General features: G+C 28.6%; 1 protein-coding gene across 1 annotated transcript; it reads left to right on the top strand.

Annotated features, from left to right (window-relative positions):
* Positions 1 to 1,043: 1,043 nt before the first annotated feature.
* On the top strand, positions 1,044 to 11,492 carry LOC115875134 (elongator complex protein 6-like; the record flags this gene model as incomplete). Its single annotated transcript, XM_030890530.1, is given in 3 exon segments — positions 1,044 to 1,084; positions 1,086 to 1,277; positions 11,029 to 11,492. Coding segments are annotated over 3 exon segments (669 nt in total), but the record flags the coding sequence as incomplete, so codon positions are not given.
* Between the last annotated feature and the right edge of the window lie 569 nt (positions 11,493 to 12,061).

The raw sequence follows: 12,061 nt of genomic DNA, 5'->3' as shown, positions 1-12,061 counted from the left end.
ACCTGAGTTGTCAAGTGTCCTACTCTTGCTGATAATGACCGATTTAAAAATAAAAATATAGCTCTTTTTACATAAAATGTTCGATCGTACCTGTACAGACGCACTTTTTAAACACAGTTAATTAATATTTCTGTATTTCTTCAAATGAACTGAACGATTTATTTGAAATTTATCTGCAAAATCGAATGTCAAATATTTTTGATAACGTTTGGCAACATAGCACTACAGTGGACCCGCTTCTCAATGTCATTATTTTTTAGGTTAAAGGCAAAAACGTTTTTTTATAAATAATGCGTTATTTAAATTAAAAGCACTTACCAAATGGTCTAAATTCCCTTCGTTTGGCACTGATTTTTTGGCAGGTAAATTATATAAGGTAGAACTAAATAACTAATAAGTAATAGGAACTTTCGATGTTACGCGATGCCATTTTTACACTAAATTAATGTTGCATTGATAAGTACACATACAAATTCCAATGTTATTTATCAAGGTTACGTTAAACTTTGATGTTTTACTGAAGGGGGCAATGGTATTTTTTAAAATATTGCTTATATTTCGGTTACCTTGAACGCTGTATTCAGACTGTTTATTGATTTTTCTGTATGTAACATGGACCAATAAAATTTTCGGAGAAGCGTTAACCATATTTTAGGGCCAAAATTTTCAATTTAATTTTACTGTAAATATACCAAAAAGTTATCATGACATTGAAAAAAAAAAAAAAAAAAAAAAAAAAAAAAAAAAAAAAAAAAAAAAAAAAAAAAAAAAAAAAAAAAAAAAAAAAAAAAAAAAAAAAACAATCAAAATATCAAATTATACACGCCCAAAACATTTGGCATTGCATGATAATTAAACCAATCAAAGTTCAGTGAAGGTCATAGCACATCCTGTTTTTATTTATTAAATTTTGACACATTTTTCTTTCTTGCTTTAGATGAGGGAGAACCCCAGAATGGCTTCTCTGTCGGATCCACGAATTTCTAATCCTGTATTATCTTCATTAAAATCCAGAGCAACGATAGAATTATCTTTATTAGAAAAATGCCTTCGACTCTAATTTTATTATTACTCATTTACTAAACAGTTTTTCTATGAAAAAGTAGAGTATGCTTTCTGACTTTACACAATATCACTTTGGATCATTATCAGAATGTTGGAAAGAAACTTAGATACGATTTGAAAGAAGCTATTGAATGTAACAATATTAAAATAGTTGATCCGCTGGCTGATATAGTTGAAGGTATCGGAAAAGAAATAGAGGTAAAATTAACATAAGCTCTTACATAGACACAAGACACAAAACTACAAGCCAATTTTGTACCAGCAAGACTTCATACTTCATTATAATTTTTAAATACCAATTAGAAAGATTCTAAATATAGAGAGTGATTTCCAATAACACTTTTTTTTCAGAAATTGATCCCACACTTCGATTAGTATCATAAATTAAGCTCTTTTTTATTTAAAAATTACATGGTATGTCCAGAATGCAGGGTTGTACATCATATACAACACAGTATTGTAGCTAAACGATTAGATTTTTTGCAATTGCAGTTTTGGTTGTTTGAAGGACTATTAGAACTACAATTTTAAAAATATTTACAAGATACAGAGTTTCAAATAGTAAAAAAATATTATAGTTGTTTTTAATGGAACAACCTGTAGTATTACTTATTTTTAGATTCTTACAATTGAAATAAAGTTACATTGCGAGAGACATCACACTTAAACCTTACCGTTTTTGAAATATCTTCAATTTTGTGAAATTGCAGTAAAAAATTTAAGGCTTCATTTTTCCTCCATTTTATCAAAGTTTTTAATACTAAATATTTACTGGAAAGATTATATTGTTGCCATAATAAATACATATTAGCCTATACAGAGTCCAAAAATTTATATTAAATAATACTAGCTTTAAAGCGCAATAACTTGCTTTTCTATTTAAATGGAACACCTTCTATATTGCGATGTATCAGATGCATAATTTATTATTCATCAAATTGTATTATACCATTTTTCACAAGCATCTCTTCAAGTTTTCAAAGAAAATGTATTTTTCTAAAGTTTCGTAGAGAGAAATGCATTTTCTTCGAAAACTTGAAGAGATAGGTAAAAAGATAGTATAGTACAATTTTGACAATTAAATTGTGCATCTGATTCTCGTAAAATATGTACAGGGTGTTTTATTTAAATTAAATGCAAGTTTAGGTTTAAAGCTAGTAATTATCTCTTATAAATTTTAGACACTCTGTATAAGGTAGTATTTTTGTTTATTATTGCAACACAATATCTTGGATCAATAAATAAACTCATTAAATATTTAGTATTAAAACTTTGATACCCCTGGAGAAATGGAAAGCCTTAACATTTTTACTGGGGCGATTTCTCAAATAGAAAATATTTCAAAAACGGTAAGGTTTAAGTGTGATAAACCTTAATCAAATTTACCTTTATTTCAATCGTAGAATCTAAAAATAGAATAATATACAGGGTGTTCCATTTAAAAAATACAACAACTATAATATTTTTTTACTTATTCGGGACACTCTGTATCTGGTAAAAATATTTTTAAATTGTAGCTCTAATTGTCCTTCAACGAACCCAAAACTTACAATTTATAAAAATAATCGTTTAGATACAATAATCCGTGTCAACCCGTGTCCCGGGAACAACCCTGTATATGATACATGATACATCATTGTATCATCAACAGTTTTTTTTTTAATTGCAACCTTTATGTTATATCATACTGTACCAAATTTCAAATTGATTCCAAATTGATTGCTGACAATATCCTAAATGAAACTGGAAATTGTTTTGAGCATTTATTATTAGAAGCGGCTCGTGAATTATTTTTGTTCTTCAATTTTTGGCCCTGTAAGACCAGTAGCCACTGATATTTACTTTGTCAGAAATTAGCCTATACTCCTGTCTAAGGTTTCCAATTTTCGGGATGGTTTGGTTTGGTTTGGGACGCGGGATCCCGCGTTTTGAAATACCGGGATAAGAACCTATAATCCCGGAATCCCTGGATTTATTATCGGAATGAGAAATTTAATCTAAAGAAATACTTAATAAAATGTAGCCACATACATACAGGGTGGCGCCTCTTATACGACGCGGAGGCTCCGAGAAGAACGACACCTTGTATTGAAATGAAATTTTGTGAGCATATGTAGTTTATTTTAGGCATTTTTTTAAACATATAGAGAGTTTTACAGAGTGTCCACAAAATAAGTTACACATCAAAGTTGTATTTTTTAACGAAACACCCTATATATTAATTGATTTTTGGATTCTAGCAGAAAAATAATGATGAGTTTCATTAGAGAAGTATATGACTAACATGTAAGGTTTTTGACATATTTAATGTTTTCTGAAAATGAAGAACAAATTTTAAATTTCAATAAAAACTACCTAAATTGGCATTTACCTAATATGTAATTAAAATAACTATTGTTCTTTAAATCAAACTAAAACTTGACCGAAAAAGTTATACGGGGTGAGACAAAATTAATATTGAACATTGGTCAGCTTTAAAAGCAAGTTACACTTTTATTTTAAATGGAACACCCAGTATTTTATTCAGATATTCAACGGGGAAAATACATGTTTTCAAAATTCTGTAAAGGTTGCCTAGCCCTCAAATAAAGATTTTCATAGATATTTTCATTTTTATGATTTAGTATCAGTAGATCTTTATTATTTGATACAATCTAGGTGACTGGTGAGATACCTGACGTTACTTCAACATAGCTGTCAAATTAGTTCACCTTTAACAAATGCAACTAATTATCATTTTGTATATGATTTTCACAAAACATCCCCCTTTAGAACTTTTTCTTTAATGGCCATAAGCTGGAGTAAAAGACCAACCGCCCGAACAAACACTAGAGGCGCCACCGGTCATCAAATGGTGTTAAAATTGCGAAAATTTAATCATCTAATTTTGCCACAATGGGTGCGCTTAACTTTTTTAATTTTTATTTTAATTTTAATTCAATATTCATTGTTTTCAAACTATATTATTATACTTTGTTGTATTTTGTGAATGTATAAATGTTTTCTTTATATAAAGTTGCATTATATTAATTTAAATTATATTTACATATTTAAAATTTAAATATTATGACATATATGTCAGTTGCCGTCTAAAATGTCATCTTGATAACAAAAAGTTAGTTGAAAAAATGTCAGAAATAGTTAAAATCATGTTAAAATATTAAAATTTACAAGTTATAATTAGATATTTTATATTATTTCAAAAACAAAAACATAATGGTACAGCGTTATGTTGATATGCAGGTCCAAAACAAAAAGTGCCGTTATATTTTTCAGTTTTCGTTGTCAGCCGCGGAAGTTTCAGTGATTTTAGTCATATTTTAGTGTTGTCGGATATTTTTATTTGTGAAATTGAAATAATTGCGTTTGGATTGCAAAACGAAAAGTGGAAGTTTTATTGCAATGTAAGTAAGCGTTTGTCCATTTTATATTTTACTTTTTTCATATCTACGACAAATATACATATATTGAAATTTTATAATTCGTTTTATTTAAAAAATGTTAGAAAACAAGCTTGTAATCCTGTAATTGACATAATTGTTATGTATAGATAAATAAAACAAGTTTAGATTGGAAAGTACCCATAAGGACAATGTAAACACTATTTGGCGCTATTCTTGCAACGGTCGCGACCCAAAACTTTTGAAAATTTCGGAGCGGTTCGGCTTTTTCCGGAATTATATCGCCAAATATTGTTTACTCAAATTATTATTATTTTCGTTAATTTTATAAATAAAATACAGTGTGTTGCATACAAGAAACTTTATTTATATAAGGACATATGTATGAAATACCTATGAAACATTGGAAACCGATGTTACGATTCACGATGGTTTTTCAGTTCACAGTTCACAACACAGCTTTTAAGTTTTTAATGCCACTTTTCACAATTATCACCGATTGGAGTAAATAAAACTTGAATTAAACTCACAAGATAGCAATAATTACTTCGAAAATGGACGCTATAAACACTTTGCAGGTTTCTTTAATGAGCGGTTTAGATTTTGAAAGATTATTATGATTTTTGAAGATTCTGACTTTGACGAAGAATTATTTCTGTTTTTTGTTTGCCGTTGTTCTTAGCGACCGCTATAGCTGCGCCAGATCGCGTATAACGGTCGCGACCCAAAATAATTTCGCGACCCAAAATTTTTACGGGCTTTCCCATCTAAACTTGTTGCATTTATCTATGTTGTTATGTAATATATTCCATTTAAATGTAATATATTACTTTACAATTAAAAAATTGTAAAATACATACAGGCAATTAATTGAAATTTTTAGCGTGCGAACAAACACGAGGCGCTTTATTATTTACTTTCATTTCTTAACATGACAGACCAAGTTCTAAAGGGGGATGTTTTGTGCAGTTAAAATAAAAAAAAATGTCAGAAATTTGTCAAAAATGGAAACTTTCCTATATCAAAGAGAATTGATATGATGCTATTAATTGACAGTGTACATTCACCAATTAATAGAATGCTTATCTATTTGTAATAAAATAGAATAAATGTTCCTGATTTATCTAGTTTGGCCTTTTTTTATGGGGATATGTTAAAGACAGCGTTTAAAAAACTAAACCAATTACTGTCGACAACAGAGAAATGATTGTCACTGCTTTTCGAAGTAAAACTCCAGATATACCTCTTAACATAAAAAGATCTTTTGAAAAAAGAATCATTTTATGCGGTGAAGAAGAAAGGAAGCATTTTGAGCATTTGATTTCATCTAGCTAATTTTTGTCACGTAATTATACGTTTATAACTAGTTTTAATTCTATTATAACAATTAAAATATAAAAAAAAAAAAATCTTCTTAAAAATATTTTAGTTTTTGTTAAATTAACGAAAGGTATATCACAGTCTCTAAAGATTTTATCAATTAATAAGATCTACTGATGCAAAATCATCAAAATGAAAATATCTAGAAAAATATTCGTCGAAGGGGTAGGCTATTAACCTTAATAGTATTTTGAAGATAAATATATGAATTTTCATTGAATATCGGAATAATACTGGGTTTATATTTAAAAATAAAGGGGTAACTGCTTTTAAAAATTGACCATTGTTCAATATTAATTTGTCCCCACCCTGTATAACTTTAAGGGTCAAATTTAATTTGGTTTCATATATAATGGTTATTTTAATTAACTAAATATCGGACTATACAGGGTAAATTACAACTTAGGTTAGTGTTGTTGAAATTTAAAAGTATTCTTCATTTTCACAAAATGTAAATATGTAAAAAAAAAAAAAAAAAAAAAAAAAAAAAAAAAAAAAAAAATAAAATCAATTAATATATAATATTTTTTTTTTTTTTTTTTTTTTTTTTATTTTCTATATTTTAAAAAATGCTCTAAATTAACCTATATCTGCTCCCAAAATTTCACTTTGATATAAATTACCGTTCTCCTTGAAGCCTCCGAGTCGTATGAGAGGTGCCACCCTGTATATCAAAAAGAAATTGAGAAAAAAGCGTTATTAAATTAAACAAAACAAAGTAATATTCATATTTAGCAAGTAAAAACATACCAATTCTTGTTGCAAAAAAAAAGAAAATAGGTATAGCAAACATGGAAATATAACACTTAGATATTGACGTTCTGCTTAGTATAAATAAAATGACCTTTGAAATAATTCAAAAAATATTTTCAACAAATTCTCCACACTATAAATGTCATTTTTATAGGTATAAAAATGAAATTTAGTTACGTCATTTGATCTACATTTTAAGGATAGTCATAAAAAAATTGAGCTGTCATTTGAAGAAAAATAAATGTCGAGGTGAAGTCATATCTTAAATTTGGGACTGTATAAAATTTCTTGCATCAAAAGGGCAATTTAAAAACTAACCTACATATCCAAGCATATTTCAAAAAAAATATCTCCGATTTACTCAATTTATTCCAAATTACACCAATTCAGCAGAATTTTACAGCATTAGGTATAATTCAGCAGAATTTTACACCACAGAATTTTAGCATTAGGTATAATGCTGGTGCAAAATAACATTGTGATTTAAGCTGTCATATACAGGGTGGTCCAGTGTTTTTTCCAGGCTTATCGACAGCATATTCTGTAGATAAAAATAAGTAAACAAGTTTATCTACATTTATCTCTAAATTACTTCGTTTCGGAGATCAGGGTGTGGAAATTTCAATTTTATTTCGATTTTTCAAATAATTTATAAATTAACATCAATATTTGAATGAGAATTGGTGCCTTGGTGTTTGTTGACATGAGAAATTCGATTTCTATGTTAGTATGACTTCTACTTATAGGAGGCTCCATCTACATGTTTAACTGTTTTGAAGTAATAACTTTTCGTCCGTACCTGTATAAAACGACTGAATGAAATACAGTTCGTGACATTTTACGTAGAAAGGGCTCTTAGTAAAATTCACTACGAGCAACCATTTTCAAGATATTTGGAGTCGAAATAGTCAATACATGTCATTCTTAACAAAAATAAACATGTTGACTAGATATTATTGGACGAAATTATAAATTTGAGATTTTTTAATTGAGACAGAGGGTTTTTTGATGAGAGATAGAGGAGTTTATAGAGCGCGTCAACAGCGAGGGTTTTTAGCGCTCAATAATAAAGCTTTAGGTAATGTGAAGTTATTTTAAATTATTAAGTAAAGTTTTTGTTATGTTGATGCTGTCTAAGAATTCCATAACTTTATTAATCTTCGAAATGTTAAAAGGCGCGAAAATATTCTCATAGGTAACAGCATTAAAGAATCAAGACCTATTGGAGGCAACAGGTAAGCATTCAAAAAGAATATGTCTCATTGACCTGGGGGAAAAAGTGGATACTATGGGATATTAGGAATGTTTTGTTGGGAGGAAAATAGGTGGTATCTTATATTAATGGAACGTTGGTATTTAGGATGAACCATAGACTTAAAATAAAATATAGACTACACTATTTACATCTCAACGCGGTCAAACAATCTTTTTTGTACACATATTTACTTCTGGGTACAGTCGACCGAGCCTTCCCCATCCAGCCTATGTTGTCACGTCTTCAATATTATCAATATTTTTTTTCTTGTTATACGCATATATTGAGATATTATTAATACTACAGTTTAATAAAGTAGGTTTTTAATATTCCATAGATGTATTAAATAGTCCTTATACTACTAAATTATAAGTCGGATACTGTTTAAAAAGGATAAGTTCTTTACAATATTACAACACCGATTAGAGGCGAGGAGCCTATTCATTCATTTATTACCTTGTAGTACGCGTCGCACGTGTGTGGTAAAGCTTTGTTGCCGTTATGTCCCCGGCTGTATTAACGCATTTCTTAGCTTGTAGTCCTTAAGTGTTTATTTATTGACTTTTTCTGTTCAGGAACTATAAAATATGGTTCGCCAGTACCAAATTTGCAAGAAATTTGACTTAAATAATTGATTTAAGATCTTGAAACGGCTTTCGACCGGTAGGCAACTCTCAATTTACCCATTGGGAGTCAGTTGCGTTGTTGTAGAAAGGCGCTTATTTGAATAATATTTTAGTAAAATGTAAAATCTGAATTTTTCTCTTAAATTACATTATTTACTTACTTACATTGTAACAAAATCATAATTATAACCCTGTTAATAATTAATAACGTTTTTTTTTTATTAAAATATATTCCGGTTTATTCTAAAATTATCTTCAGAATCTAAAATAACATACAAGAATTTTAAAATGATATTACATTATGAAACAATATTTTTTAATATACCGGGTCGTCTCAAAAGTGGCTTACCCCTATAACTTTTTTATTTTTCTATTATATCTGTGGAATAGATCCTGTTTTGATTAATATTGGGGGTTGTAAATGTAAATAAAAATAAAAATAACTTTTTTATTTTTCTATTATATCTGTGGAATAGATCCTGTTTTGATTAATATTGGGGGTTGTAAATGTTTGACTAAAATTAATAATTTATTATTAATTTCAAAAATTACGTAATTTCGATTATAAAATTTCTTCTATAACGTGTATTTTATTATTTTTATACTTTTTGGACTCTAAGACGTTTTTTCTAAACTTTTATTAAAAACCTGTCCTAAATCTTAATAAATATAAAAAAAGTTTAAATACAATATATTTTTTAATTTAATTATAGCTTCATTAAAATAAAATTACCCGGCTATGATACGGAGAGTTCAGGTGTACTTAGGAAACGAAAGACAGTGTGGTGTTTCTCGGCAGAGTCGTCGAGGAACGACCGTTACGACAAAGACAACCTATCTATCGTTCGTGTCGCACTCGTTATAACCTAAAACAATAACACAACAATAACAAGACATTGTCTGACCGCATGTTCCAGCTATTTATGAATGAGATGCTCAGTCTATATTTTATTTTAAGTCTATGGGATGAACAGTACCTATACCTTTCACTGTCTTGTAAGTCGAAGAACTTGCCATTTTGATAATAGATGATAATAGTTTCTGTTGAACCTTTGGCAACAAAAACATTTCAAATTTATTTTTCACTCTAATAACTATCTAATCAACATGTTTAATTTTGTCCATGTATTGACTACTTTTGATTCCAAATATCATGAAAACAGTTGCTCATATTGGGTTTTACTAGAGACTTTTTTTACGCAAAACACGGCGCAAAATTTTTTTTTTCCAGTCACTAGTTAATGCAGGTACGGATGAAAATTTATTGATATTCGAGAGAGTTAAAAAAACATGGTGCTTACTGGGCAAATAAAGACCATGATATCAAAATCGCATTTTATATTACAAAGCGCAGATATCCAAATATCGATGTTAGTTCAAACATTATTTGTAAAAAATCGAAATAAAAATGAATCTACACCCTGTATCTCGGAAACGAAGCATTTTTAGACGTGACTGTATACGATTATTTATAATTTTAATTTTTATAATTTCAAAATACAGGGTATATTCTGCAGATAAAAATTAGTAATGAAGTTCGTTTAAAGTATGTCCTAGAATTATTAGTTTCAGAGATACAGTTTTTTTGTAGTTTTATATTATTTAGGATTTGGCTTTATTTCAATTTTCCAAATAATTTATGAAATAACTTCAATATTTGAATAATTAATTGTCTGTGAGTTTTGATACGAAATTTGGTTACGATAATATGTCTTCTATTTGTAAGAGACTCCTATTTGTTTTAACTGGTTTGAAGAGTAATAACTTTTCGTCCGTACCTGTACTACTAATTAAAAAAATATACATTTACGACATTTTACGTAAAAGGTCTTTGATAAAAAATCGCTATAGATAATGGTTCGAAGATGTGGAGATCAATTATCCATACCAGTCGTCATTGACATAAATTAAAATAGCTAAATAGTATTAGACTCAAATCATAAATTTGAAAATTTTTCTGCATGTTTTATGATTAATTTAAAAATTATTTCTGAAATTTATTATTTCGGTAAATACCTATCTACTCGCGTGTTTATCTTTTGTCAATAATGACATGAATGACTGTTTCCATTCTAAATATCTTGAGAACGGTTGCTCGTAGCGTTTTACCAAGACATTTTTACGTAAAAAGTCACGAGTATTTTTCAGTGGTTTATACAGGTACGGACGAAAAGTTGTACTCTTCAAAACAGTTAAAACATATGGTCGCGCCCCTACAAATAGGAATCATATTGACATTAAAATCAAATTCATCACGCCAAAAACCAGGCACCAATTTTCATGCAAATGACGTTACTTCCAGAAATTATCGGGAAAAAATCGAAATAAAAATGAAATTTCTACACCGGCCTGTATCTCGAAACTAAACATTTTAGAGATACATTTACACGAACTTTTTACTTATTTTTATGCAGAATAATAACACCGAAGTTTCCGGAATACAGTTCGGATTTATAATTTTAACTCTATGGTTCGGACCACCCAAAACTTCATTAATATAATTAAAATTTCCGAAAATATTCATTAATATATATTTTGTTATGGAAAGTTTTGAAGAGTCTAAAATGCTAAAGTGTTTGTTTCTCTCAATAAAGAAACATATCGACAACTATTGCTCTTTGAAGGACTGTCCAGTATACTTAGTGATCGATGACGTTAGCCATTTTCTAGACTTAGCAATAGATTTGTCCCAGATAATTAGCTTTATCAACTACTGCATTAATTTAACGAACAATGATAATATTTCTGTTGTGATTAATGCACATGTTGGATCAAAGAATGACGAAATTGTAGCCAAAAGTGTTCAGCATATATGCGATGTTTTTGTTGAAATATCGCAATTAAAAACCGGTAAAAGTACAGACATAACTGGGTTAATGACCATACAAAGAGGTGATAGTATAAACAATTATCACTACAGGACATTTGACAGAGGTGTCAAGACTTTCCACCCTGGAGAAACCATATACAACTTGTATAAATAAGCCTTAACATATTGGTTCTTTATATTTTTACAAAGAACTTTTTGCAAAAATGTTAATTTAAATATTTTTTAAACAACATGTTTGGAGAATTCGTGTTTAGTTAAAATAAAGTTTACATATACATATGTGATTTATTTAAAAAGAGACACAAATATCAATTTTAGTTCCAATAATGTTCTATCAAAATTTAGTTGTCTTGTTTATGGGGTATTCACAATGAAAACGATCACAGAGTTAATTACTATCTTTCAATACTCTTCATACCTTACACAAAATTTATATTTGCTTAATGGAAAATCAAATGTATTAAAAGAGATAAAAGTTGATACATTTCTCTATTTTTGCCGTATTTGCATCAAAAGTTCAAACCACACAAGTAGGCGTTTATGGAAAATATTGCATCTAGGGTGGAACCTTATTTTTCATAATTAGCTACTCATTTTACTACAGATGTAATAGATTATATTTAGCTTAGATATATTATCTTCATTTTAGTAGTATACATGAAAGTTTTAAATAGTTTTCTACACAAATTTACAAACGGCAAAACCGGCAACACCGTATGTCGCTTTTTTGATTTTTGTCTCTCTGGCTGTC

Source organism: Sitophilus oryzae, unplaced genomic scaffold, assembly GCF_002938485.1.
Source record: "Sitophilus oryzae breed Bouriz unplaced genomic scaffold, Soryzae_2.0 scaffold_1029_pilon_pilon, whole genome shotgun sequence".
NCBI classification, from domain to species: Eukaryota; Metazoa; Arthropoda; class Insecta; order Coleoptera; family Curculionidae; genus Sitophilus; species Sitophilus oryzae.
The sequence above is the reverse complement of the archived record's forward strand: the minus strand, read 5'-3'. Positions and strand labels throughout refer to the sequence as shown.